The sequence below is a fragment of the Phoca vitulina genome, unplaced genomic scaffold (assembly GCF_004348235.1).
Source record: "Phoca vitulina isolate PV1807 unplaced genomic scaffold, GSC_HSeal_1.0 scaffold11, whole genome shotgun sequence".
NCBI lineage: Eukaryota > Metazoa > Chordata > Mammalia > Carnivora > Phocidae > Phoca > Phoca vitulina.
The window spans coordinates 44,783,944-44,811,841 of NW_022589714.1; the positions used below are offsets into that span (position 1 = coordinate 44,783,944).

Genomic DNA, 27,898 nt, shown 5'->3' on the forward strand with positions numbered 1-27,898 from the left:
AACTTGAAAGCTTCAATATTTACACTTTAAATTACAAGGGCTTTTAATGATACAGCTAATTATAATTCTGACACAACTCTACCCAATGAATAAAGGAGTTATAAGAATGGCTTTCTAAGCTTAAAAATTCTTGTTACATACAAATAAAGAACCTCTAAAACTTTGGAGATCAGTGATCAAAACAACCTTTTAAAAATGAATACTTTTTAGAGAAGTGTAAAGATTCACCCTAAATTACAGCTTAATATATTTTGCCAATTTTCCAACTTTATATTACTCTGAAGACAACTATAATCTCAAATTATTAATATTTAAAACCATCTATGAAATCATTTTCACACAAAATAACAACACAGAATGTTGGTAAAATGGTAAGTAAACGAGATCCAATTCATGATTACAGCTAATGGAAATATGGACATGATTGCACCAGACCCGTACAAGAAGGGCCTAAAACACATCAAAAGATACAGACAAAATTTTGTTTTATGATTTATATTGAGGTTATATTCTTATAACATTTTATATTCAGAATCCAAATTAATCCTACCTCTACCTTTGCCAGGCATTAATCATATTTGCCAAATTTACAAGTATAAAAGCTAAAGCCAAAAAAAGTTATCACCGAGGACAAAACAAAAGAATACTGAAGATTAACCCCCAATAGCGCCAGTGTTACAAGTTAACTGGATTGACATATAGAATCGGACATCTAGGTAAAAAATTAAGTTACTTCTATCTTTTGCAATGTTGTTAGTGGCCCCAGTTAGAAGGTCCCTCCAGTAGTTAACCCAAGGACCTGTGAATCCTTTTGGGTTTTTTAAGAGAAACCTCAGGAAAGCCTGAAGCGGCGGTTCAGATGTGGTAATGGAGGCAGCAACCCAGCATATGGTGTTGGCCATCACACCTCACCCAGCCTCACTGCTTTTACTCAAGGGACTAAAGCTTCTCTAAAAGGCTTAACTGAACACTGGCAGTTAGTCATTGATGGTTTTATTTCCATGTGAAAAAGAAGCACAGCCTTATTAAGCAGGATTTTTTAAAGGAGCTTTATCACCTATATTTTCTTCTAGGAGTTTTATGGTTTCAGGTCTTACATTCAAGTCTTTAAATCCATTCTGAGTAAATTTTTATATAGTGTAAGACAGTGGTTTAGTTCATTCTTTTACATGTGGCTGTCCAGTTTTCCCAATACCATTTATTGAAAAGACTGTCCTTTCCCCATTGCTCATTCTTGCCTTCTTTGTTGTAAATTTAAAATGGCCATAAGCTCCATAACATCAGTACCAGCATTTTTTTTTTAAATCTGATTCCAAAGGCAAGGGAAACAAAAGCAAAAATAAACAAATGGGACTACATTAAACTAAAGCTTCACACAGTGAAACAAATCATCAACAAAAAGGCAACCTACCGACTGGGGAAAAATATTTCCAAATCTTATCTTTGATAAGGGGATAATATCCAAAATATATAAAGAACTCATACAATAACAAAAAATCCAATTTTAAAAAATGGGCAGAGTCTGAATAAACATTTTTCCAAAGAAAACATACAGATGACCAACAGGCAGATGAAAAGATGCTCAATATCACTAATCATCAGGGAAATACAAATCAAAATCACGAGGTATCAGCTCACACCTGTCAGAACGGATATCATCAAAAAGACAAAAGATAAGTGTTGGTGAGGATGCAGAGGAAAGGGCACCCTCGTACACTGATCGTAGGACTGTAAATTGGCAGAGCCACTATGGAAAACACTGCATGGAGGGTCCTCAAAAAAAAATCCAAAATGGAGCTACCATACAATCCAGCAATTCCACTACTGGGTATCCATCCAAACAAAAGGAAAACACTAATCTAGAAAGATAAATGCACCCCTATGTTCAATGCAGCATAACTGACAACAACCAAGACATGGAAACAACCTAAACGTCCACTGATGGATGAATGGAGAAAGAAGATGTGGTATATATGCACAATGGAATACCGTTCAGACAAAGGAAAGGAGGGAGGGAGGGGAAAAAAAGAAATCTTATCATTTGTGACAACATGAATGGACCTTTAGGGTATTATGCTAAATGAAATGTCAGACAGAGAAAGACAAACACCGCATGATTTCACTTATTTGTGGAATCTAAAAAACAAAACAATCAAAACAAAACCCAGACTTATAGATACAGAGAACAAATTATAGTTGCCACAGAAGAGATGAGTAATGAAATGGGGGAAGAAAATTAAGAAGCACAAACTTCCAGGTATAAAATAAGTCATGAGAATGTAATGTACATAGGGAATATAGAAAATAATATTACATTAACTCTTTAAGGTGACAGATGATAACTAGACTCTTTTGGTGACCATTTCACAACGTATACAAATGTCAAATCACTATGTTGTACATCTGTAATTAATACTGTATGTCAATTATACCTCAAAAAATAAAAAAAATAACAGCAAAGAGTTTTACCAGATTTGATAATAACTTTCATCTCCTACCCATTTGCCACTTAAAACTCCCTTGCTTTCTCAGGGAGTCTTTTTCCTTAATATACTATTAGTAGGAATTACAATTAAAGAACCACATATCATTTTTGAATAAGAAAGCCCTGACCACAGGGCGCTGGGTGGCTCAGTCGTTAAGCGTCTGCCTTCGGCTCAGGTCCTGATCCCAGGGTCCTGGGATCGAGCCCCACATCAAGCACCACATCGGGCTCCCTGCTCAGCGAGGAGTTGGCTTCTCCCTCTCCCACTCCCCCTGCTTGTGTTCCCTCTCTCGCTGTGTCTCTCTGTGTCAAAAAATAAATTAAAAAATCTTTAAAAAAAAAAAAAAAAAGAAAGAAAGAAAGAAAGCCCTGACCACAGAAAAAGGACCAGAATGGACTGTGGAAAGTAGGGCAGCTCCCTACTCCCTCATCTCTAACAACATAGCAGCCTCTTTTAATAAAATTTATTCTTACAAATGTATCACGATAGAAAATTCAAAAGGCACTAAATAAAGAGTATTATAGTGAAAGTATGTCTCATTCCCACCCCTGCCTGCCAGATGCCCAGATCCCCCTATTAGAAGCAGCCACTATTACGAGGTTCTTGTAGATTCTTCCCTAAGGTACATCCTATTTTTTTTTTTTTAAGATTTTATTTATTTGACAGAGAGAGACACAGTGAGAGAGGGAACACAAGCAGGGGGAGTGGGAGAGGGAGAAGCAGGCTTCCCGCCGAGCAGAGCGCCCGATGTGGGGCTCGATCCCAGGACCCTGGGACCATAACCTGAGCCGAAGGCAGACACTTAATGACTGAGCCACCCAGGCGCCCGGGTACATCCTATTTTAAAATACATCTCCTATTCTCCAAACCTCAGCACTCCCTAGCCTGCCTGCACGCTTTATTTTTCTAACATTATCTATTATTTACTATTATATACTTAATTTATTCTTGCCCCACTCCTACCCCACAACAAGAATAAAAGCTATATTCCCAGAGCATTGAACAATGAATGGGTAGAACATAATGGAATGGTGACAAGTATTTGTTGAATGAGTTAATAACCTCATCATTACAAATACTAGTAGAAGCAAGTTATCTATTCTTTACAAAATACTGATGCTTTTCCAAAAAAGAAAAAAACTACAGAAACAATGCACTCTGCTTAGGGAGCTAAGTCAGCTTAAGAGTATCTAAAATTGCAGGGGCGCCTGGGTGGCTCAGTCGTTAAGCGTCTGCCTTCGGCTCAGGTCATGATCCCAGGGTCCTGGGATCGAGCCCCGCATCGGGCTCCCTGCTCCGCGGGAAGCCTGTTTCTCCCTCCCCCACTCCCCCTGCTTGTGTTCCCTCTCTCGCTGTGTCTTTCTCTGTCAAATAAATAAATAAAATCTTTAAAAAAAAAAGAGTATCTAAAATTGCAAACACTCAATATTATCCATTATTTAAAATTATAAATTTTACACTGGCTTTCTACATAAAAGGAAGTCTACTTAAACACCACTTTTACAATTACTTTCCCTTGAGATTTTCTTGAAAATGAGATGTCTTCTGCAAGTCTGTCTAAGGGAGTAAAATTTTAAATCGTAATGTGCAATCTCAGGAACACTGAAAAGGTAGTTTGCTACGTAATTTTTTCAGAATAAAGTATAAATACATTATAAATTAAAACATTAAGAGTAAGTATGGGAAGAGGGGCACCTGGGTGGCTCAGTTGGTTGGGCAACCGACTCTTGGTTTCGGCTCAGGTCATGATCTCAGGGTTGTGAAATTGAGCCCCACTATGGGCTCTTGAGATTCTTTCCCTCTTCCGCTCCCTCCCTCTCTACTCCCCCCTGCCCACCCCAACCCACCCCCCCCCATGCATTCACACCCACAGGCTCTCATGCGAGCGTACACTCTCTCTCTAAAATAAAATCTTTTAAAAAAGAAGAATAAATACGGGTAGAAATCTTAACACATATGCAGAAAGACATGTATTATAGTCTTTCTACAACATTGTTTCAAATAGTTAAATAACTAAATAATAGTTAAAACAAGATTGGCAAAAACATGAATATCCATCTTAAAGACTTCTAAGTATGTTGTATCTATCGAGTACAATATTAAGCTATCCAAAAGAATGATATAATTCTACACATGCTAATATGGAACAATCTAGAAGATACAGATCACAAGCAGCTGAACAGTGTGTGTAGTACATAACCAAATGTTGTATTATTTAAATATCTGGTTTATGGAATGAATAAATCACAGGGATGAAAGGTACAGCATAGGGAATATACTCTATGGTACTATAATAGCATTGTATGGTGACAGTTGGTAGCTACACTTGTGGTGTTTAGAGCATAAAGTATAGAGTTGTCAAATCACTATGTTGTACACCCAAAACTAATTTAACACTGTGTGTCAACTATAATTCAATTAAAAAAATTAAAATTTGGGGTGCCTGGCTGGCTCAGTCAGGAAAGCATGAGACTCTTGATCTCAGGGTTATAAGTTTGAGCCCAACCTGGGTGTGGAGAATGAATGAATGAATGAATGAATGAATGTTTAAAATAAAAAATTAATTAATGTGTAACTGTTAAGCACAGTGTAATATGGAAGGATAACCCCCAAACAAAAAACCCATTAAGAGACTGCTGCAGGGTAGTGGAACCATGAACTGGGGTAAAAAGATTTATTTTTCACTGTAAATCATTTGAAACTGCTTGAATTTTTACCATATGAATATTATTTTTTCAAAGTAGAGGGGGAAATTACAGAATAACATTGAAAAGAAATTTTACTTGAAATATGCAAAGATAATGGGCATTTCTGATTTCTATTAGGCATGAGGGCTAAAGTTAGATCAATCTCATTAATCTCTTATTTCAACTATTAACTTACATATACAATTTAAATTCAAATATACATCTAAATTGGACAGGTGAATAAATACTTTTGGATCATGAAAGGATTCATGCCACCTCAGAAAAATCACCACACAAAAATAGCAACACAATGACATATTACTCTAACCTTCATCAAAACAACAACAATAACAAGCTAACATCACCTTAATGGTGAAGTATTGTACATATTTCCCCCACGTCAGGAAAAAGGCAAGGATGTATACTATTCACATCTACTCAGCATTATAGTGGAAATCCCAGCTGATGAAATTAAGCAAGAGAAGCAAAATAGGGATGCCTGGGTGGCTCAGTCGGTTAAGCATCTGCCTTTAGCTCAGGTCATGATCCCAGGGTCCTGGGATAGAGTCCCACATCAGGCTCCTTGCTCAGCAGGGAGCCTGCTTCTCCCTCTACCTGCCACTCTCCTGCTTGTTCTCTCTCTCTTTCTCTGACAAATAAATAAAATCTTAAAAAAAAAAAAAGGGAAAAATAAAAATCCTAAAGATTAGAAATAAAAAATAAATCTAATTATACATGACATTACTGGATACATTAAAAACATGCAAAGGGATCTATAAATATTAATATTAGCAAGTGAATTTGGCAATGTCTCTGACTATAAGATCAACCGCCAAAATTTTATTTCTATATCTGAAGCAACAATCAGGCAAATAATAAAATTTAAATCAGGAGGAGTGTCTGGGTAGCTCAGCAGGTTAAGCATCTGCCTTTGGCTCAGGTCATGATCCCAAGGGTCCTGCATCAGGCTCCCTGTTCAGCGGGGAGTCTGCTTCTCCCTCTGCCCCACCCCCAACTCGTGCTCGTGCGTGCACTCTCTCTCTCACAAAAATAAATAAAATCTTGAAAATATTTTATATCAGGAGTATCTACTATAGCACCAAAAAATAAAAAAAAAAGAAACATCAAAAAAATAAATCTAAAACATGTACAGGGCTGCTATGCTAAAGATTATAAAACACTAGTGAGAGAAATTAAAGACTTACATAAATGAAGGTATACACTATGCTTATGTTTGGAAGGCTCAATATGATCAAGTGACAGCTCTCCCCAAACTGATCTATGGAGTCAAAAGAATTTCAATCAAAACACCAGCAGATTTTTTAAATCTAAAATATATATTCTAAAATTTATATGGAATTGCAAAGAATGCAGAATAGCTAAGACAGTCTTAAAGAACAACAAAGCCAGAGGACCTATACTACCAAATATTGAGACTTATCCAAGAGTTACAGCAATAAAGACAGTGTGTCATTGGTGAAGAGATAGAGCAGAAGAATCCAGAAACAGACCTACACATACTTGGTCACCTGATTTAAGACAAAAAGATACCAGAACAAATCACTGGGGGGAAATGACCTTTGCAAGAAATAGTGTTAGGTCAACTTGATACCCATATGGAAAAAATGAGCTTTGACCTTTACCTCACATCATATCCAAATGTGCACAGTAGAATCAAATGTGAAATGTAAAACAATAAAGCAAGAAAAACAAAACATGGAGTATCTTTCTTTTTATAAGCATTTTTTTTTTAAGTTTATTTTTTTTAGTAATCTCTACATTCAATGTGAGACTCAAACTCAAGACCTGGAGATCAAGAGTCACATGCTCTTCCAACTGAGCCAACCAGCCACCTCAAAACAGAGTATCTTTATAACTTTGGAGTAGGCAAAAATTTCTTAAACACAAAAGCATGGATCACATAAAACAGTGATAAGGCTGTAATTCATTAAAATTAAGAACTTCTGTCCATCGAAACACTAAGAGAATGAAAAGTAAATCACAATTGGAAGAAGATAGCTGCAGTTCATCTATGTAAGTGGTGTGTGTGTCCGTATGTATGCATGTGATATATACTATCCTATATACAAAGAATTCCTATAAATCAATAAGACACTTGCGTCCAAGTTTAAAATGGACAAAACACCTGAATAGGCACTTTAAAAATGTGGATACCTATGTGGTCAATAAGCAAATGTAAAACTGCTCAACATCATTAGACATCAGAGAATGCAAATTAAAATCACAATATAATACCAACAGAATGGCTAAAATCAAAAAGACGGAAAATATCCAAATGTTGACAAATGTGTAGAACACCGGAATTCTAATACTGTTGCTGGTAAACTGGTATAGTCACCATCAAAAGAGCTAAGCATACATAACCTATAACTCAGCAATTCCCTTCTGTGTATACACCCAAGAGAATTGAGACTGGATTTCTAACAAGGGACATGTGAAGCAATATTCATAACAGTACAATTCATAACAAAGACTGAAAGTAACTCAAACGTCCACCCACAGGAGAACAAACATATAGACTTCTATATTCACAGAATGGAGTAAGAACTGCTACCATCAGCAACCACAAAGATGCACCTTTCAGACATAATTCTGAGGAAAAGAAACTATAGACACAAAAAAGAACCTACTCTACTTATATGATGTATGAAACAGGTAAAACTCAATTCGTGGTGACAGAAATTAAAATAGTGGTTACCTACAGAGGCAGCTTTGCCTAGGACAGGGCAAGGAGGAGCCTACAGGGGCCCTAGAAATGTTTTGTGGATCTAGATGGTGATTTCAATGATATACAGACAGAGATACAGATACAAATGTAGAGCTGTGAAAATTCACTGAGTTGTAAATTTAACATCATACACCTTATTACAGGTAAGTCATACCTATATTTTAAAAGAGGATATATTACAAACAGTATTATGGCAATAAATTTGAAATGTAGATAAATTGTAGGGGAAAAAAACTTACCAAAACTAGGAACAACTAGAAAATCTAACCAAATCCTGTAACTAATAAAGAAAATAAATCCATAATTTAAATTATTCCAATAAAGAAAGCTTCAGGCGCCTGGGTGGCTCAGATGGCTAAGCGTCTGCCTTCGGCTCAGGTCATGATCCCAGGGTCCTGGGATAGAGTCCTGCATCGGGCTCCCTGCTCCTTGGGAGCCTGCTTCTCCCTCTGTCTCTCTCTCTCTCTCTAATGAATAAATAAATAATAAATCTTTAAAAAGAAAAAAGAAAAGAAAAGAAAGCTTCAAGCTCAGATGGCTTTACTGGCAATCTATGGAGAATTAAGAATAAGTCAATAACAAACACTTAGCAGAGAATGGAAAGAGAAAAACACTTGTCTGTTCCTTTGATGACGCTAGCATAACCTTAATGCCAAAACCCAACAAATGCATTACAGGCAAGCAATAAATAAATAATAAATAAATAAATAAAACAAAAATAGAAATAAAAATTATAGACCAGCCTCATTAATGAAGGTAGAGGCAATAAATATAAGCAAAATTTAGCAAACCAAAATAAGCAATAAAAGGACACTACAGCACAATAAAGTGGGTTTATTCTGGGAATCTCAGGCTGGTTTAATACCCAAACATCAATATAATATGCCACATTAAGAAAATAAAGGAGAGGGGCGCCTGGGTGGCTCAGTCATTAAGCGTCTGCCTTCGGCTCAGGTCATGATCCCAGGGTCCTGGGATCAAGCCCCGCATCGGGCTCCCTGCTCAGAGTGGAGCCTGCTTCTCCCTCTCCCACTCTCCCTGCTTGTGTTCCCTCTCTCGCTGTGTCTCTCTCTGTCAAAAAATAAATAAAATCTTTTAAAAAAAAGGAAAAGAGAAAAACAGAAGAGCATCCCAACAAAAGGAGAAAAATTAGGTATTTACATGTACCCATGATTTTTCAAAATTCATTTAAGAATAGAAGTGAACTTCCTTAATCAGAAAAAGGGTTCCCCAACAGGGAACATCAAACAATGGTGAAAAACTGAAAGCTTTCTGTTTCAGAACAAAATAAAACAAGTAAAACTGTTACTACGACATTTATACATCTATTCAAGTATATACAAGACAGCCCAGTCAGTGCATTTAAAAAAAAGTGAAACAGGGGTGCCTGGGTGGCTCAGTCGTTAAGCGACTGCCTTCAGCTCAGGTCATGATCCCAGGGTCCTGGGATCAAGCTCCGCATTAGACTCCCTGCTCCGCGGGAAGCCTGCTTCTCCCTCTCCCACTCCCCCTGCTTGTGTTCCTTCTCTCGCTTTGTCTCTCTCTGTCAAATAAATAAATAAAATCTTAAAAAAAAAAAAAAAGTGAAACAAGTAAAAGGTACAAGAATTTAAAAGACAGAAGTAAACTAATTCACAGAGTAAACAATTATATAAATAGAAAATACGTGCAAGAAACTATTCTGAGGGGCACCTGGGTGGCTCAGCAGGTTAAACATCTGCCTTCAGCTCAGGTCATGATCTCTGGGTCCTAGGATTGAGCCCAGATTCCGGCTTCCTGCTCAGCAGGGAGTCTGCCTCTCTCTCTCTCTCTCTCCGCCCCCGCCCCTCCCCACCACTCGTTCTCTCTCTCAAATAAATAAAATCTTAAAAAAAAAAAAAAACTATTCTGAAAACTATAAAATGTAGTTGATAAAATTTTAAGAAAACCTAAATAAATGAAGATACCATGTTTATGGCTGAAAAATGCAATAAAAAATTCTTCCCAAATCTAAAATTATCAATGCAATCCCAATCAAAATTCCAATCAATTTTTATAAGAAAATTAACAAACTGATTCTAAAATCTATGTGGAAATTCAAATAACCAAAAACAGCCAAATCAATCTTGAAGAAAAACAAAGCTGGATGGCTTACTCTATCAGATATCAAAACTCTCTGTAGACTGTAAAACTATAGTAACTAAACAGTTGGGTACTAGAACAAGTATAGACAAACTAATATATTAGAATAGAAAATCCAGAACAAGACCACATGTATGGACATTTGATTTATAAGGAAGGTGTTACTGCACAGCAGTCAGGGAAAGAGGATTTTTCTTTCAATAAATAAATGGTGTTGGCCCATTAAATGTCTATATGGAATAAAATGAACCTTGATGCCTACCTCATATCATACAAACAAATTAGTTTCAGGTGGATTACAGATCTAACTATGAAAGACAAAACAACAGAGCTCAAAAATGGTAACAGAAGAAAAATGCCCTCCTGTCCTCTAAATAGAGAAAGATTTCTTAGAAGTCATAAAGCACTAACCATAAAGAATTACTACACTGGAATACACTAAAATTATCTTTTCATTCGTAAGAAAATCTCTTCATTGACAGAAGAGAGTAGATTAAGAAAAACTATCCATAGCACACATAACTTAAAATACAGAATGTATAAGAACTCCTACAATTCAATGAGGAAAAGACAAACCAAAAGGCTAAAGTCTTTTTATTTTTAAGTTTTTTTATGCTTCAAGAAAGTATTTTTAATTTTGAAAAATAACACAGTAATCAGGGAAATGTAAATTAAAACCGTAATAAGATAATATGACTCTATCAGAGAATAATATCAGAAAGAACCACAATACCAAGTCTCAACAAGAATGTGAAGCAACCAGAACCCATATGGTATAATTTTGAAAAGTAATTTGTCATCATCTATTCAAATAGGCAATACAGAAACTTCTATCTTGGCACAGGTCTTAGCACTCCTAGTTATACACCCAAGAAAAATACATGCTCAGGTACAATACAAGATATGTACACAAAATATTCATAACAAACAACCCAAATGTCCTTCAACACTAGAATGGGTAAATACACTGGCATGTTCCTACAATGGAATAGTATACATAATGAAAATGAATGAAACACACTACATCCAACAATGTAGATATATCTCCAAATATTGATTAAAAGAAATCAGACTTGAGAGAGGGTACAAAATGGGCTTCTGCGATACAGCCAATGATCTATTTTGTGTTCTGGGCAGGGGTTGCACAAGAATTCAGTTTGTGACAGTTCACTGAGATGTACACATCAGTGGTGGACAATTTTCTGTATATATGCTATATATATTTAATTTCACACAAAAAATGAAAGAAGATGAAGACTTCCACTTTTGACCAAGACAGAGTTACAAGAACGAAATTTACCCTTCCACCTCAAACAACAACAAACATAAACAAAACACATGAAATAAAGGTTCTCAAGAAAATAAAGATCATCAGAAGTGAAAGTCACATTAGAAAATGAAGGTCACTGATCACTGAGAGACCATAAACAAATAAAATGAGCTTCTGATTTCTCCATTTTACTGAAAGGAGAGTGTATTCAGGCCACAGCCAAGGACCTAAGAACTAAGAGGGCCAAGGGAGCTAGAGTCTTCAGGGTAGTAACAAGAAAGGAGACAGCTACACAGAGAACTCTGAAGATCTGCAGAGGGTCCTCTTTGAATATTTAGCTGAGTACTTATCACTGTGTTCATGTGAGGAAGAGATAAGAACCACAAAAGGGGGCGCCTGAGTGGCTCAGTCATTAAGCTTCTGCCTTCGACTCAGGTCATGATTCCAGGGTCCTAGGATCGGGCTCCCTGCTCGGCAGGAAGCCTGCTTCTCCCTCTCCCACTCCGCCGGCTTGTGTTCCTGCTCTCGCTCTCTCTGTCAAATAAATAAATAAAATCTTCAAAAAAAAGAACCACAAAAGGATTAGAGGGAACAACAGCTATTGCTCACACAGGCCTGGAACAGTGTCAGCTCCCAGCAGTCAGAATGGAAACCTCAAAATTCATAGGACAGTGCTTAGAAAGGTTTTGGATCAGTAGTGGAGTAAGTGAACTTTAAATTAAATGTTGATCTGGTACAGCCTAAAAAACAGCTTAAAAGATGTGAAATGATCAAACTCTTTCAAAGAAACTGAACTGCACTCAAAGCAAAGCTCAAAAATATTTATAAGGAAACAAAATATCCATCAACGAACCAGGTAAAATTAATAATGTCTGGTATTATAATCAAAAATTACAATAAGCATGCAAAGAACAAGAAAATATGACCCAGAAACAGTAAAAATCAAAGCACTCAAAACAAATCCAGAATTGATGCGGACGATAGAATCAGTAGCTGACAACAATAAAACAATTACTACAACTGCATTCTATGGGGAGCCTGGGTAGCTCTGTTGGTTGAACTTGACCTTGATCATGAGTTCAAGCCCCACGTTGTTTTTAAAAAAAAATTAAAATAATTACTACAACTGTATTCTCTTTTGTTCAAAAAGTTAAGTAGGGGCTTGAAAGATATAAAGATGAACCAAATTTAAATCCTAGTGATGTAAACTACATGGTCCTGAGATGAAAAATATACTGGGTAGAATTACAGCAGAGCACACTGCAGAAGAAAAGATAAATAATCTTGAAGACCTAGCAAAAGTAAATACAAAGAAAGAGGGGGAAAATGAAGAAAGAAAAAGAACAAGATACATGTAAAAAAAAAAAAAAAACTTCAAAAGCCTTAATATATATGTAACTGGAATCTATGAAAGGACAGGAGGGAAACAAATATATTTGAGGAAATAAGAGAAGGAACATTTAAAAATTTTATTAAAACTATAAACCTGTTGCTCTAAAAAGCTCAAAGAACCAAACTCAAAAAATATAAAGAACACTACACCAAGATACATAATAACAAAATTGCTTAAAACCAGTGGTAACAAAAAAAAAATCTTACAAGTAACCAGAAAAAAAAAGACCCAGGAGAAAGATAAAAACAGATTTCTCACTGGAAACAACTCAAGTAAAAGGCTTGAGAAGCAGTATCTCTAGAGCACTAGAAGAAAAAACTCAATCTAGAATTCAATACTCAGCAAAAATTTCCAAAATGAAGGAAAAATAGACCTTTTCATACATATAAAAAAAATGAAGGAATTTCACACCAGAAGACCACCAAAAAAAAAAAAAAAAAGTTAAAGCAAGCATCTCAAGGAGTAAGAAAATGACATCAAATGGAAATACAGACCTACACAAAAGAATGAAGAGCATGGTACAATGACTACATGAATAAACTTTTTTTTTTTTAAAGATTTTATTTATTTAACAGAGAGAGCGCAAGTAGGCAGAGAGGCAGGCAGAGGGAGAAGGAGAAGCAGGCTCTCCTCTGAGCAGGGAGCCCGAAGTGGGGCTCGAACTCAGGACCCTGTGGGATCATGACCTGAGCCACCCAGGCGCCCCTAAACTTTTTTTGAATAAACTTTTTTTTCCCTAATTATTCACACCTCTTTGAAAAAATTTTAAAGCACAAATAACATACTATAGATTTTGTAACATATGAAGAAGTAAAAGTACACGGTTAACAATAACTCAAGTTCAAGAGATGAACAACAGATGGTGCTTACACCATACATGAATTTCCTAATATCACTTTAAGGCAGACTACTGTAAGATGAAGATAAAAATAACCACTAAAATAACAATAAAAAGTTATTCCTGGCTGCCTTTTATCAGGCTGAGAAAGTTCCCCTCTTCTAGCTTATTGAGTATTTTTATCATCAAAGGGTGTTGGATTTTATCAAATGCTTTTTCTGACCCTACTGAGATGATCACATGTTTATTCTGATATATTACTTAATTTCAGACGTTAAAACAGTATTACACTCCTGACATAATCCCATTTAGTCATGTTATATAATTCTTTTTACATGTTACTAGTATTTAGTTGATTTTTACATCCACATTCCAAAGAACTGTAACTATTTGGTTTTCTTGTGTATCTCTGGTTTTGATATCTAGGTAATACTGGCCTCATAAAATAAGAGTTGGGAAGTGCTCCTTCCTATTCTTTTTTTTCATAAGGATTTATAAAGAATTGGTATTAATTATTTTTCTTTAATTCTTCTTTAGATAAATGTTTATCAATTTTGTTGATCCTTTCGAAGAACCAGCTTTTGGTTTCATTGATTTCCTCTACTATTTTCTATTATCTATTTCATTAACTTCTACTCTAATCTTTGTTTCCTTCTTTCCTTTTGCTTCAGGTTTAGTTTGCTCTTTTTCCACTGTCTTAAGTGGGAAGGCTAGAGTACTGACTTGAGAGAGCTCTGTTCTCTCTCAGTATAGGCATTTATAGCTATAAATTTCCCTATAAGCACTGTTATCAGCTACATCCCATACACTGTGATATGTTGTATTTTCATTTTCATTCATCTCAAAGTATTTTCTGATTTCCCTTTTAATTTCCTCTTTTACCCACTGGTTATTTAGGAGTGTGTTGTTTAATTTCCATATACTGGTGAATTTCCCAAATTTCTTCCTGCCATTGACCTCTAATGTCACTCCATATGGTAAGGATATATAATTTGTATGATTTCTAGCCTTTTAAACTTACTAGGGTTTGTTCTACCACCTAGCTTAAGGTCTATCCTGGAGAAACCCATGTGCACTTGAGAATAATGTATATTCTGCTATTTGCTGAAGTATTCTATAGATGTCTGGTAGCTCTAATTGGTGTACAGTGTTGTTCAAGTCTTCTGTTTCCTGGTTTACCTTCTGTCTAGTTGTTCTAAACATCACTGAAACTGAGGTTTTGAAGTTTCCAATTTCTATTTCTCCCTTCCTTCCTGTCAGTTTTGCTTCATGTATTTTAGTGCTCTATTATGTGGAAATAACAGAAACGTCCAAAAACTAATAAATGGATAAACAAAATATATATATCCATACGGTAGAATATCTGGCCATAAAAAGGAAGCAAGCATCATGCATGCTACAACACAGAGGAACCTTATAAACAGTATACCAAGTTAAAGAAGCCCGTCACAAAAAGAGCAGATACAATGATTCATTTCTATGAATCTTTTTAATGAATTTCCAGAAGAGGGAAATATGTAGAGACAGCCGAGAACTGCAGGGGAGGGAAGAAGATGAGTTGGTAGGGAGTGAGAACTAAAGCATACATAGCTCTATTTGTGGTGATGCAAACATTTGCTTGGTTGCTGTAACACTTTGACTGTTTTCCAGAATTCTGACAAAGTCAGTTCTGACAATTTCTTGCTTGTTTTTCAATGTTTCTGGAGAGGGACAAGTGTTTAGCGTTGCCTGCTCCATCATTTGGGCTGAAGTCACTCCTGGGTTTACTTTCAAGATATTAAGCTGGGAGGGACTATCAAGAAAGTTTAAGCTGTTTCAAAATAAAAAGTGAACTTAGAATAACTTCTGGTATTCTATATGTTGATGTTCAAATTCTCAGATCAACAAGAACTCCAGAATACCAGGACTACACTTACCTTAAAAGGAAATAAACTGATAAAACAATGTCTCCTTGTGAATCAGCAAAAAATAATCTCAAGGTATTAATTTAGCCATACTACTCGTGCTTTGGGTACCTTTTACTATGAGTACTTCCTGAAACTTACTATTAACGATAATAATACATGTCAACTACATTTGTGAAATCTTTTTTTTTTTTAAGATTTTATTTATTCATTTGAGACAGAGAGATAGAGACAGAGAGAGAGAGAGAATGAGCAGGGGAGAGGCAGAGGGAGAAGCAGGGTCCCTGATGAGCAGGGATCCCGATGTGGGGTTCGATCCCAGGATCTTGGGATCATGACCTGAGCCAAAGGCAGACGCTTAACCATCTGAGCCACCCAGGCGCCTCCACATTTGTGAAATCTTTTAAAGCATTCATAATCTAATTCATTCCATACAACGACCCAATGAGATAGAATGACAGAGCAGGTATTACAAAAAAGGCAACTGTGTCTCAGAGGGGCATGCCTCTTTACACCACACCAGCAACCTATAACAGAGTCAGAAGGAGAGCCAATGGAAGATCATGCTCTTCCATTCAACCTGCACCCCCCCTCTATGGATGCCCAAAAGTCCAAATATGAGCAATCAGAGATACTCATTTAAACATCTCAAATTCAGTAACAGTTAACATTGTTAGGGACTCAAACTGAGGTATGCTTGTGTTGTCAGCTGGGATATGAATACAAAAGGAATTAAAATGATTCTTGCTATTATGTGCAGTTTCACGTACTTTTTAAATTCCTGCTTTATCCTATCTAAAACTAAGAAGTGAGTGCCAAATGCAAGCAGTAACATAACAAACTACAAGGCTTAGTTGTTCAAATGAAGTATCATGAGAGGTACCCTAAAGATGATGAATGGAACATGTCTTAACATGCCAAATCATTTCACTTTTCTAACAGAGCTGCAAAAGTAATCAGAAAAAAAATCAAATCACTGCTTAAAATATACAGTGTAGCTTCTAAAAATGAAGCATAGGTTTGAAAATACTAAAAATATATATTATACAACAAAGGTTATATCAACAAACAAGAATACATTTTCTATTTTTTCCAAGTCTAGCTGGTTATTGAATGATGGTTCAAATCAAATATACTCTAGCCAGCAGGCAAGTATTATTTATATAGCAGTAATGCCCTGTAGTAAATTCCAGATTCACCAAGAGGGGCCCATAGTCCAGTATCAGGGACACTGGATATCAAAGGCATTCATTATTTTCTTCTCACCTTCCTATGCCTTTCTTAACTGTAACACAAGAAAGAAGTTCAATGCCTGAGCTTCTCAGACTGACCTCTCTTCTTGTGTGGCAAATACTGTTGGTTACATACCCAATCTTCACCTACTTCATATCCTCTTCACTCACAAAACCCCCATTTTCTTTTGGTGACCCTGGGCATAGCACCAGGGGAGAAATCAAGATTGGTCTACCAGTATGGCATCCATTGTTCCTCTCTGCCAACAACTGACATGAATATGGCTATGTGACTCAGTTCTGGCAAATGAAATATGAAGGGAGGTTTCTGGAGCTACAAGGTGGCAGAAGAGTTACCAGGAAAAGTTTTATTCCCTAATAACATAAAAGACACAGCAGAAAAAGAGGTTCCTTTTTTCTCCTTCTCCTTCCTCCCTGCTTCAGATGTCCTCACATGAAGGGGCACACGTGGAGATGCTATTGCCATTTTATAATCAAAATGGAAAGGGAACTGCGGAGCTACAAAACCCACCCTGGAACTGGAGATTCCACACTTTTTGTTAAGTGAAATAATAAATGTCTGTGCAGTTTAAGCCCAAGCTACTCAAAGGATGGCCCATGGACTGCTGCTAGTCTGCAAAGTGTGTGTTTTTAGTCCACAACAACAATAATGCCTGAGAGCAGGCATTCAGAAACTTTATAGCAATTTTATATTCCAACATTTTTATTGTATTTTACAAAATAAAACTCTGCAATGAATTGAAACTAAAAAAAATAAAACAAAACAACTGGTCCTTCACCACATTGTGGAAAAGCATTTGTCTAAGCCACTTTTAGTTGGGTGTTAAGTTACTTGCAACCAAAACCATCCAGGGACTCAGCAACATCCAAGAGAAAGAGGTGTGTGCAAGTCCTCTTATAGCCTCACACATTTTAAGAGTAACCTTTCTGCAAATAACACACCAGGTGAAATTAAACAAAAATAGAAATGAATATCATTTGGAGAATTGCATTCTGGTCTCTCATGTAATCATTTATTCCTAAGGATCTCAGAGCACTATGGAAAAGGGAAGACATGTAAGAAAACTCAATGCATATACAATCCAAATGACATGAAAAAATTAAGCCCTAAAAGAATAAAGCACAGATGATTGAATCATGCATTCCTACTGATGCCATAATTACACAACTGCATTTCAGACATTAATTCTCTTTAGAATATAGTATTATCTAACTTCATTAAACTAGCTCAGAGCTCAGTTGAGCTGATCCATTACAGTATCAGACTGAGTCATGTGACATTCAAACTTGCCAGGCTGGCTTTAAATAAAGTTAAACAATTCATAATGCAAAAATGTTTTTTTTGTTTGTTTTTTTACTCAATGATTTGTTTTATTATAGTACATGAGCTGGGACTGATGGGAAGGAGTAGCTGTACTGGGCAACCACTGCCCTTATTAGCATCGGATGCCCATCCCGATGGCCATGAATGTGCCAAATGTGCCGCCACTCTGCATCATGGTTTTCCCGATGCCGCCCATCAGCTCCCGACCCCACACCCTAATCCTGAGACAGGAAAAGGTGCCGAAGAGCACCCCGGCCGCCATGCCCACTGCGGAGCCCATCACAAAGTCCATCTTCACGCGGTCGAAGCAGCTCGGCTGGGACTGTCCGTAGGGCCCCAAGGCCACCGGCATCTCATTTGCAGCTTCGGTCGCTCGCAAAAATGTTTTTTAATCCATCTATTAAAACTTTTGCTAAACATAATATCCAGAAACTTTAATCATACTCTGATATAAAGAAGCAGATATACATATAAAAAATTTAGAGCTGTAGACTTAGAAAAGTACTTACCAGGAAGATGTAATACAAGAAAAGACCTTAACTTATGGGTTGGTTTTTTTTTTCTATTTAGTAAATTAGGAAAGTGTGTAGGAAAAAAGAGTCTATGAATGCCTTCTTAGGACAGTCAAAAATGACAGATGAGAACATACAAGTAGAAATCTCAACACAATGAAAAGCCCAACTGCACTTGCGATAGCATGACTCTACAAATGTGTGTGCAAAGACCACTTGTTTTTCAAAAGGCTATACATGATTTTCTCCAGGAATAACACACATTCTGTAATCAGAAGCTAAAAGAGCTTGTCCCGAAATTATGGGTATAGTTAACAAACAACTGCCTAAAAAGATCCACTCTCGTTGATTAAATGCTTAACTACCAAACAAGCAAACCTTATTTTTTGGCAAAAAAAAATGTATATATGGTATACTTATGAAATCTGCATCTTACACCAAATAAAGTTCTCCAATCTAAACAGAAGCAAAACTAAAAACCAGTTTTATATTTAAATTGCCTTGGACTTGAAATATGCCACAGATAAGATTCTGTCATCAAGAAATACAATTTAAGGTGAGTTTTTTCTTTTTATCATAAGTTCATTACCAACACCAGAAGTCCCAATTTGATTATGTCTTTTCTCGTAATATACATTAAGGTTACTTAACATGTTTAAAAGATATGTATTTCTCTTAATAATCCTGATATAAAGCAAATGCTTTAGTTGGAACAAAGTACTAATGATTTTTATTTTAAAGAAGAAAGTTATGAGCACATATGTAATATAAAATTCTTACACATGCCAAAAATAACAAATGCATTTCTTTTAACTGAGAAGCAACTCTCATGTACTTTTCCGAGAGAATTACTTCCATTACTCTGCAATTTCACTGCTTCCCAACTGTACAAAATGTACACCTAGAAGACATTTAAAAGAAAGGGGGCTGTTTCACCATATCACCACACTTCCTACCTCATTAGAACACTCCTCATACTTTATAATGTCCATTAATTAAGTTACCAGATTAAAGAACAGAAGCATAATGTACAACCAAGAACTTCTTGATTACAACATCCATAACATGAAATTCTTACTTGTAACATATACATGGACATTCATATGCACATACACTAAGCCATCTTAAGTTTTTTTTTAAGGTAGTGGCTTTACTGACCAAAAGTGTGCTGAACCTAAAACAACTCTAAAAAATAAAGTCTTTAAAAAAAAAAGAAAGAAAGAAAAAAGAAAACAGAACATTTGCTCGGTTGCTTCTGCTCAGAATTATACACTTTTCCCCCCTTTTTCTTTTTTTTTTTAAACAAATAAACCATATGCCCAATTAAGTGCTATCTTTTCAACAAGTAATCTCAAGGAAGTTGTTCTAAACACTGAAGCAGTTACTCAAAAACAATGTCAAAACTGTCTTCAGATCTACACTTACAAACCATAAGAAGGAATTAACATATGTGAAGGCCAACTGCAAACCAAGCACAGAGACTATTCACTTATTCTCATACCAATCCTGCAAGGTGGATATGCTCTTGGTTTTAGAAATAAGGAAACCAAGGTCAGTCAAGTCCTGTGGCTGCAAAGTCCCTGGACACACCTCTGGTTCCTTTCATTGTTCTATAGTTACCTCAATAGAGAACTTAAGTATTCAATTTGATGGTCATCAACTCTTTCTTTCCAATCTTGTCTCAAACATTTGTTATCATACCCCATCCCCCAAAGACCTATCCAAGCTCCAAGAAATGATCAGCCAATAAAGAGCAGTCAAAGCAATGTTCTTCAGTACCTGAAGACCGACCCAAGAAAGAGACACCAAGACATCCTGAGCAGCAATGGCACTGTTGGAATAATTAAAGAAGCTCAAAGCAAGAATTCTGAAAAACAACCATGTGTATGTCTGTTTTGGTTTTTTTTTTTTTAAGATTTTTATTTTTTATTTATTTGACAGAGAGAAAGACAGCGAGAGAGGGAACACAAGCAGGGGGAGTGGGAGAGGGAGAAGCGGGCTTCCTGCTGAGCAGGGAGCCCGATGCAGGGCTCGATCCCAGGGTCCTGGGATCAAGTCCCACATCTGGCTCCCTGCTCAGCAAGGAGCCTGCTTCTCCCTCTCCCTCTGCCCCTCCACACCATCCCTGTGCTCTCTCTAGCTCTCTCTCTCTCTCTCTCTCAAATGAATAAAATCTTTAAAAAATAAAAAAAGTAGAAGGCTTGTAAAAACAAAGATTTACTTGTATCCCAAAAATGGAATTTGAAGGTGAAGGGAAAACAAAGATGTAGTCAAAATTCCTTCCCAAAAATTCACACGTGGATTTGGAAACTACTACTATCTGGAAGAGCTGAAGTGAATGAGCCATAATAAATGTTCCCCATGCAACAGCAGCTTGAAGAACCCACTGATAGTTTTTTTTCTCCATTCACATCTATAAGAAAAATGCTGAGTGACATCACTGCATACTTGAATGACTCTACTAATTTGCTTGTTGATAATTTTGCCTTCCCAAATAATATTTAGAGTAGGAGATAAATGGTACAAATGAGAGACTTTCACAGGTATCGTGTTCTACAGCCTGAAGCCACACTGGAATTTTATTCCAGCAATCTCTCAAAGGATATGAAACCTTACCCCACGCAATACTTTTGTGAATCAAGACATCCTTCATTTTCAACCATTTCTAAAGCCCTGATTGGTCCCAACAATATCAAAATCAGACCAAACAACCGTCCACTTCTATGTGATCAGATTCAAAATTAACCTCCATTACAAAAGTTACATACACATATACCAGAACTCTAGACATCCTTCTACCTACACAAGTTCTTAAGGCCCTGGAGCTCTTAGTCATCCAAATTTTCTTCACGATGACTGACTGTAATCTTTAGAACCTCTAACTAAGGGTTCCCAGGCCTGAAAAACCTCCAGAACATCAAGAATTACCTGGGTGGGTGGGGAAAGTGGACAATAAAGGGGATATACCATTTAGGTATGGGATATACCATTTATCTTTAATAAAACTCTCTGCTCGGCGGGGAGCCTGCTTCTCCCTCTCCCACTCCCCCTGCTTGCGTTCCCTCTCTCGCTGTGTCTCTCTCAGTCAAATAAATAAATAAAATCTTCAGAAGTAAATTTTTTTTTTTTAAGATTTTATTTATTTATTTGAGAAAGAGAGTGAGCCCATGCATGCACACGTGCAGGGAGAGGAGCAAACGGAGAGGGACAAGCAGACCCCCGCTGATCTCAGAACCCAAGACAGAGTTCGATCCCAGGACCCTGAGATCATGACCTAAGCAGAAGTCAGATGCTTAACCAACTGAGACACCCAGGCGCCCCCCCCACCCCCACAGGATAGATTTCTAAAGACTTAACTATTTAAGAACATTTGGCAAATTAAACTCATTTGTAATCTAAGTATTTTCCATACTGTCAACAGAAAAAAAAGAGAGAGAGACAGATAGGGAAGGGGGGGATGGAGAAATTAAGAACAGAAAAATCCAATTCTCTTCACAGTGACAAAAAATACTGCTGATACAATGGGATAAAATTACCCTACCATGCCTTCACCCTCCAGACATGCTTTCATCCACTACTTATACTATTTGTGACTCACATTATTGATTTATTAACTGGAACTGTAATATAATCATCCACTGGGTAGTGCTAGTGAAACATTAAACAACCACTGAGGGACCCCTGGGTGGCTCAGTCAGTTGAGCATCTGTCTTCAGCTCGGGTCATGATCCTGGGGTCCTGGGATGGAGTCCTGTATCAGGCTCCTTGCTTGGCAGGGAGCCTGCTCCTCCCTCTTGCCTGCATTCCCCCTGCTTGTGTGCACACGCGCTCTCTCTCTCTGACAATTTAAAAAAAAAAAAAACTATCTTTAATAAAACCACCGTTTAAAAAAAAAAAAACAAAGGGGTGCCTGGGTGGCTCAGTCAGTTAAGTGTCTGCCTTCGGCTCAGGTCATGATCCGAGGGTCCTGGGATAGAGCCCCACATCAGGCTCCTTGCTCAGCAGGGAACCTACTTCTCCCTTTCCTGCTCCCCCTGTTTGTGCGCTCTCTCTCTCTCTCTCATTCTGTCAAATAAATAAAATCTTTTTAAAAATTAAATTAAATTAAATTAAAATTAAAAAACAACAAAAAACAAAAACAAAGGGCACCTGGGTGACTCAGTCATTAAGTGTCTGCCTTCGGCTCAGGTCATGATCCCAGGGTCCTGGGATGGAGCCCCGCATCGGGCTCCCTGCTCAGCGGGAAGCCTGCTTCACCCTCTCCCACTCCCCCTGCTTGCGTTCCCTCTCTCGCTGTGTCTCTCTCTGTCAAATAAATAAATAAAATCTTTAAAAACAAAACAAAACAAAAACACAACCACTGAAATGTCTTGAGCAGAAGTAAATGTTTATGGGGGAAAAAAAATTTCCCAGAGTCTCACAATGAACAAATATAAAGAGAGACAGGGGATTTCTCCTAAGAAATCCCAAAAGACTGGCCAACTCCTTGTTCTTCATCTTTTTTTTTTTTTAAGTGACAATACTTTTATTTTTTGTAAGATTTTATTATTTTTAACTAATAGCTATGCCCAACGTGGGGCTCGAGCTCACAACCCCGAGATCAAGAGTCGCGTGCTCTACCAACTGAGCCAGCCAGGCTCCCCTCCTGTTCTTCATCTTTGTATAAAGTCCAGCCCAAGAACTGGGATGATCTAGTCCTGGCCCTCATCTCTAATGTCAAAAAGGAAGGTAAAAATAAACTCTCCATGCTAAACGAATGAGGATGGGGCTGGTGCACAGACCAGTGAGGTTTGGGGTCTCTGGATTAGACAGGAGTTACAGTCATTTCTGCATTCCTCCTCCAGTGGACAAGTACAGCAGCAGGGACTGACCCCTAGGACTGGAAAACGTACCTTAGAATGCAATGGTTCATTCAGGCATCAGAGGAACCCCGAGGCCTGAAAGCCCTGACCTTAACAAGTATTCCATCCTTGGGCAAAGGGAAAGGCTATTTCATGCTTCTGGTTTGATCACTGCACACCACCCCCCATCCCCTCCCACCTCACCAATAAACAGAAGCTGAAGAGCCTAAGGTTCAGTGCTTACTGGCCACTCCATACTGTAAGAGAGGAAACAAGAAACCACTCCTAGTCTGAACAACTTTAAACATGTTTACTTAATTCAGCATTATTAAACCCAAGGCCATTGTTGGTCCTTTCTATTTCAGAAGCAGCTGGATCACTTTAATGACAGACACAAAGAGTAAAATTTTTGTTAACATTGGCCCTAAAGTAAAATTCCCTCCACCAGCCCCATATCCAGGGACCTAACCACACAACTGCCCTGTCACTGAAAAGCGCCCTAATGTCATAGCTACCTATCTCTACATTGACCATGCTCTAGAGAAACTGGAAAATTCAATATTGGGGACATTCTGCTGCAACACCAGTGAAATTAAACTGGCTATTAGGAAGTAAAAATAATAAAACTGTCCTCATGCTGACCACTTGCTAAGCCCTGGTACCCCAGTGACCTGTAGTCTTCATGTGATTATATGGGGATCTTTTTTAACTTCTTGTACTTTTTAACCATATACTATCACCCAGAGGAATAATTTTTTTTTAAGTACATCTGTTGAAATTCTAAATACAGTCTTCAACTCCACTCCTGCCTCAACCCCCATCCCTGCAGTCCTTCCTTTCTCAACACCAAATTTTTCTATTCACACCCTAAGCAGCCAGGAACAAAAATCTCTATAAAGGTTCCAAAGACTTAAAATTCTTGTTTTTACCACTTAGTGGTCTATTGCTATGTTCAAAAACCCTGTATAGCAGGTACCTTTTAGCTAAGGAGATCTGAAAACAACAAAGCCCCAGCAGCCCAGCTGTTTTCTAATTACTGAAAGGGGAACCTGTGGAGGGATTAAAGATTTAGCCTTGCCCCGGAGCTAACAGACTCCCTCTACCAACAGTCCTATCTCTCGCTGGCCTAAGCAGAAAGGTAGAACAGGCAATCAAATCTAGATCTCTGGCATGACTTTACAGGACATTAATAATGACCCTGACAGTCTGACCAACCACCCATCAGCTCTGTAATATAAAGGCCATTATAATCTCAGCCCTCCCTTACAGACTCCTCTACGATGTACTAACATACAACAGTGGGGTATCTAATAATGAACTTTTCTTTCTTTTTTTTTTTTTTTTTAAAGATTTTATTTATTTGACAGAGAGAGACACAGCAAGAGAGGGAACACAAGCAGGGAGAGTGGGAGAGGGAGAAGCAGGCCTCCCACCGAGCAGGGAACCCGATGCGGGGCTCGATCCCAGGACCGTGGGACCATGACCTGAGCTGAAGGCAGACGCTTAACTACTGAGCCACCCAAGTGCCCTAATAATGAACTTTTCAAAATACATATGATGGAACAGTAATTTATGATCTAGAACTATACAGCTTAAAAAAAAAACAAAAAACCTTCCATTATTAAATATATACTTCATGGAAGATGTTTATAAAGAATAAAACATACCTGAAAAACTAAACTCTGAATCAGTGATTTTAGGCAATATTTTCTCAAAACTTGTAATACAGACTTTTTAATTCCTTTTAAAATTTTTAGTTCAGAGAAGTTATCTCATCCTGGAGAATTTTTCCAGCTTGATCTTCAATTCCAAGTAGCTCATTCAGTCAACTCCGGAACATCTCTAGTGAAAAGATTCTCACTGAACTCCCTTAGCAAGTTATTCCATTGTCTGACTGACCTCACTGTCAGGTAAAATTTTAGCAGGAGATTAGAACATTTTTCTTTTTCAGTTCCACAACAAAGTAGTTTTTAGATCAAAAAGAATTGCTGCAGCATCCCTGCTGACACAATAGGATAATGCAAAGAAGAAAAGCACTGGTTAATACCATTCAGCTACTGTAGAGTTTATTTCTGAAGCTGTGAATATAGTTTTGAAATATGAAGCTTAAAGTAACATGGACAGCCAGAGTGTGTGGTTTTTGTTGCTACATTTTTTTAAATTAAATCCTTTAATGGCTATTTCATCCATTCACCTTTCTTTTAATACCAAGAAAGAGAAAAAGAAAAACATTTCATGTTAGTAAATGCTTTATTGACCTAACTCTTATCTGAACAAAAATGACCCATATCTTCACAATTTCTAAAAGCTTGTGGATTTTTTTAAGTCCAATATACAAAACATCACATGCAAAGATTTTGCTTTTAATCCTTAAAATACAGCCAGGCAGCTAGCACTAATGGTCTGTCCCCATGCATAGGCTACTACACAACCCCCTCAAAAAGTTCTAAGCCGACAACTTTCAGCTATCCTAAAAATAATATTTAGTTCAAAAGAACTAAATATCAAAGATATCTGGTTATATGTGCTCTTTAGTTTTCATACCCAAAATCACATTTTTTTTTTAAAGATTTTATTTATTTATTTGAGAGAGAGAGAGAGAGAGAGCACATGAGAGGGGGAGGGCCAGAGGGAGAAGGAGACTCCCTGCTGAGCAGGGAGCCCAATGCGGGACTCGATCCTGGGACTCCAGGATCATGACCTGAGCCGAAGGCAGTCGCTTAACCAACTGAGCCACCCAGGCGCCCCCAAATTCACATTTTTAAAGGATCTATGTATCTATATAAATAACGTGTTCTACCAATAATGAATTTACTATCATCCATATTAAGATAAAAAGCATGTTCATTCATCCACTTCATTTAGTTATTTGAATACTCTTAAAATATTCACTAAAAACAAGCAAAAAAAAAAGCTTCAGACCCACACACTTAAGTACCCGTGATTATGCAATTAATTCATTTAGTTGGGTTCCGGTACATGGATATACCTATATATTTGTTAGTTACACACACACAAAAAAAAACTCCTTTTAGGGGCGACTGGGTGGCTCAGTTGGTTAAGCGACTGCCTTCGGCTCAGGTCATGATCCTGGAGTCCCGGGATCGAGTCCCGCATCGGGCTCCCTGCTCGGCAGGGAGTCTGCTTCTCCCTCTGACCCTCCTCCCTCTCATGCTCTCTGTCTCTCATTCTCTCTCTCTCAAATAAATAAATAAAATCTTTAAAAAAAAAATAAAAAAAAATAAAAAAATTAAAAAAACTCCTTTTAATTGCCACAAGAAATCACCACCCCTACTATGCAAATCCATGAGGGTATCATAGATAATAAAGGTGGTTGCATTCAACCCTCCCACTTTCTAAAATCAATCCCACCACCTGCACCTCCCCCAAAAAAAACCTCTTCTGCATTTGGAATGAAAATTAGCCTGTTTCTACTCCACCAAAAATCTATGAAACATCCTACCACACACAAAGATAATTTTGAACAAACTGGCCCCAACCTGTTCTCTCTCTACCATCCTATCACTCCCCCTTGTAATTCCGCCCAGGTGTACTTTGTTAGGAACACAAAGGTCACACGGGTTTGAATGAAGAAAAGTTCTTCAGGCTCGTAGTCAACCACACATGGGCTGGGCATGATGGGATTCCCTCCGAAGCTCCTAACTCCCAACTGTGACCAACAAGGATGCCTGCTCCAGGCTCAACAATGCCAAATCAATCCAATCAAACCCTGTCTGTAGGATTAGTTCAAAGAGCTGAGAAAGGGTTATCTGGAGCAGTTAGTGCTCCTGAAGCAAAAAGTGAGACACTTTCCTAGCTATTTAAGAACCTCATCAGGAAAACTGGAGATTGAGTACTACCTATGCAGTGAATGAAGCAAATTTCCCTCTACACCGCTCACTCCATCTCTGTGATTATCAAGTGTCTCTTCCTCACCACTCTGAGAAACCTAACCAATCAGATCAGTACAAATCCTTTTCAGAAAGTAAACTAATTCCCAACCTAACAGCCTGAAGTTGCTTCCTTTCTCTTATTTCTCCAGTTTCAAAGAAAATCTACACACAACCAAGAAGCAAGGAAATAATGAATTTTCATGGTAATCTGAGACTCATATTAAATTATCTACAGAATAACAAAGGAGAACGCTACACTGAAAAATTTTCCCCTCACAAACATAAGGAATATACCAAAGGAAGAAATGCTTCCAAATGAGAAGTGGTATGATTTGCCCATCCTCAAGATATGAAAATCACAACTTTATTCCCATTGAAGAAATGATGACACATTATCAAGAATGTCTTAAGGGGCACCTGGCTGGCTCAGTGAGAAGTGCTTGGGACTCTTGAATTCAGGATCATGCGTTTAAGCCCCACGTTGGGTGTAGAAATTACTAAAAATAAATTTAAAAATAAACTTTTTTTAAAAGTCTTTAAAATATATCATTGAACACTTATACAAAATTCTCCAGTCCTCTTTTACGTGCATAAAGTGCTGGCATAAATATACAAACATTAAAACCC

General features: G+C 37.4%; 2 protein-coding genes across 3 annotated transcripts in view; both read right to left on the bottom strand.

Moving 5' to 3' along the window:
• Window positions 1-27,898, bottom strand: part of ZFAND3 (zinc finger AN1-type containing 3) — a 332,222-nt gene that overhangs the window by 239,347 nt on the left and 64,977 nt on the right. The window lies entirely within an intron of this gene.
• Window positions 15,836-20,459, bottom strand: LOC116635632 (reactive oxygen species modulator 1-like). The gene has a single exon (XM_032409894.1). It carries the CDS (start codon window positions 18,375-18,377, stop codon window positions 18,138-18,140), a length of 240 nt encoding a protein of 79 aa, XP_032265785.1. The 5' UTR covers window positions 18,378-20,459; the 3' UTR covers window positions 15,836-18,137.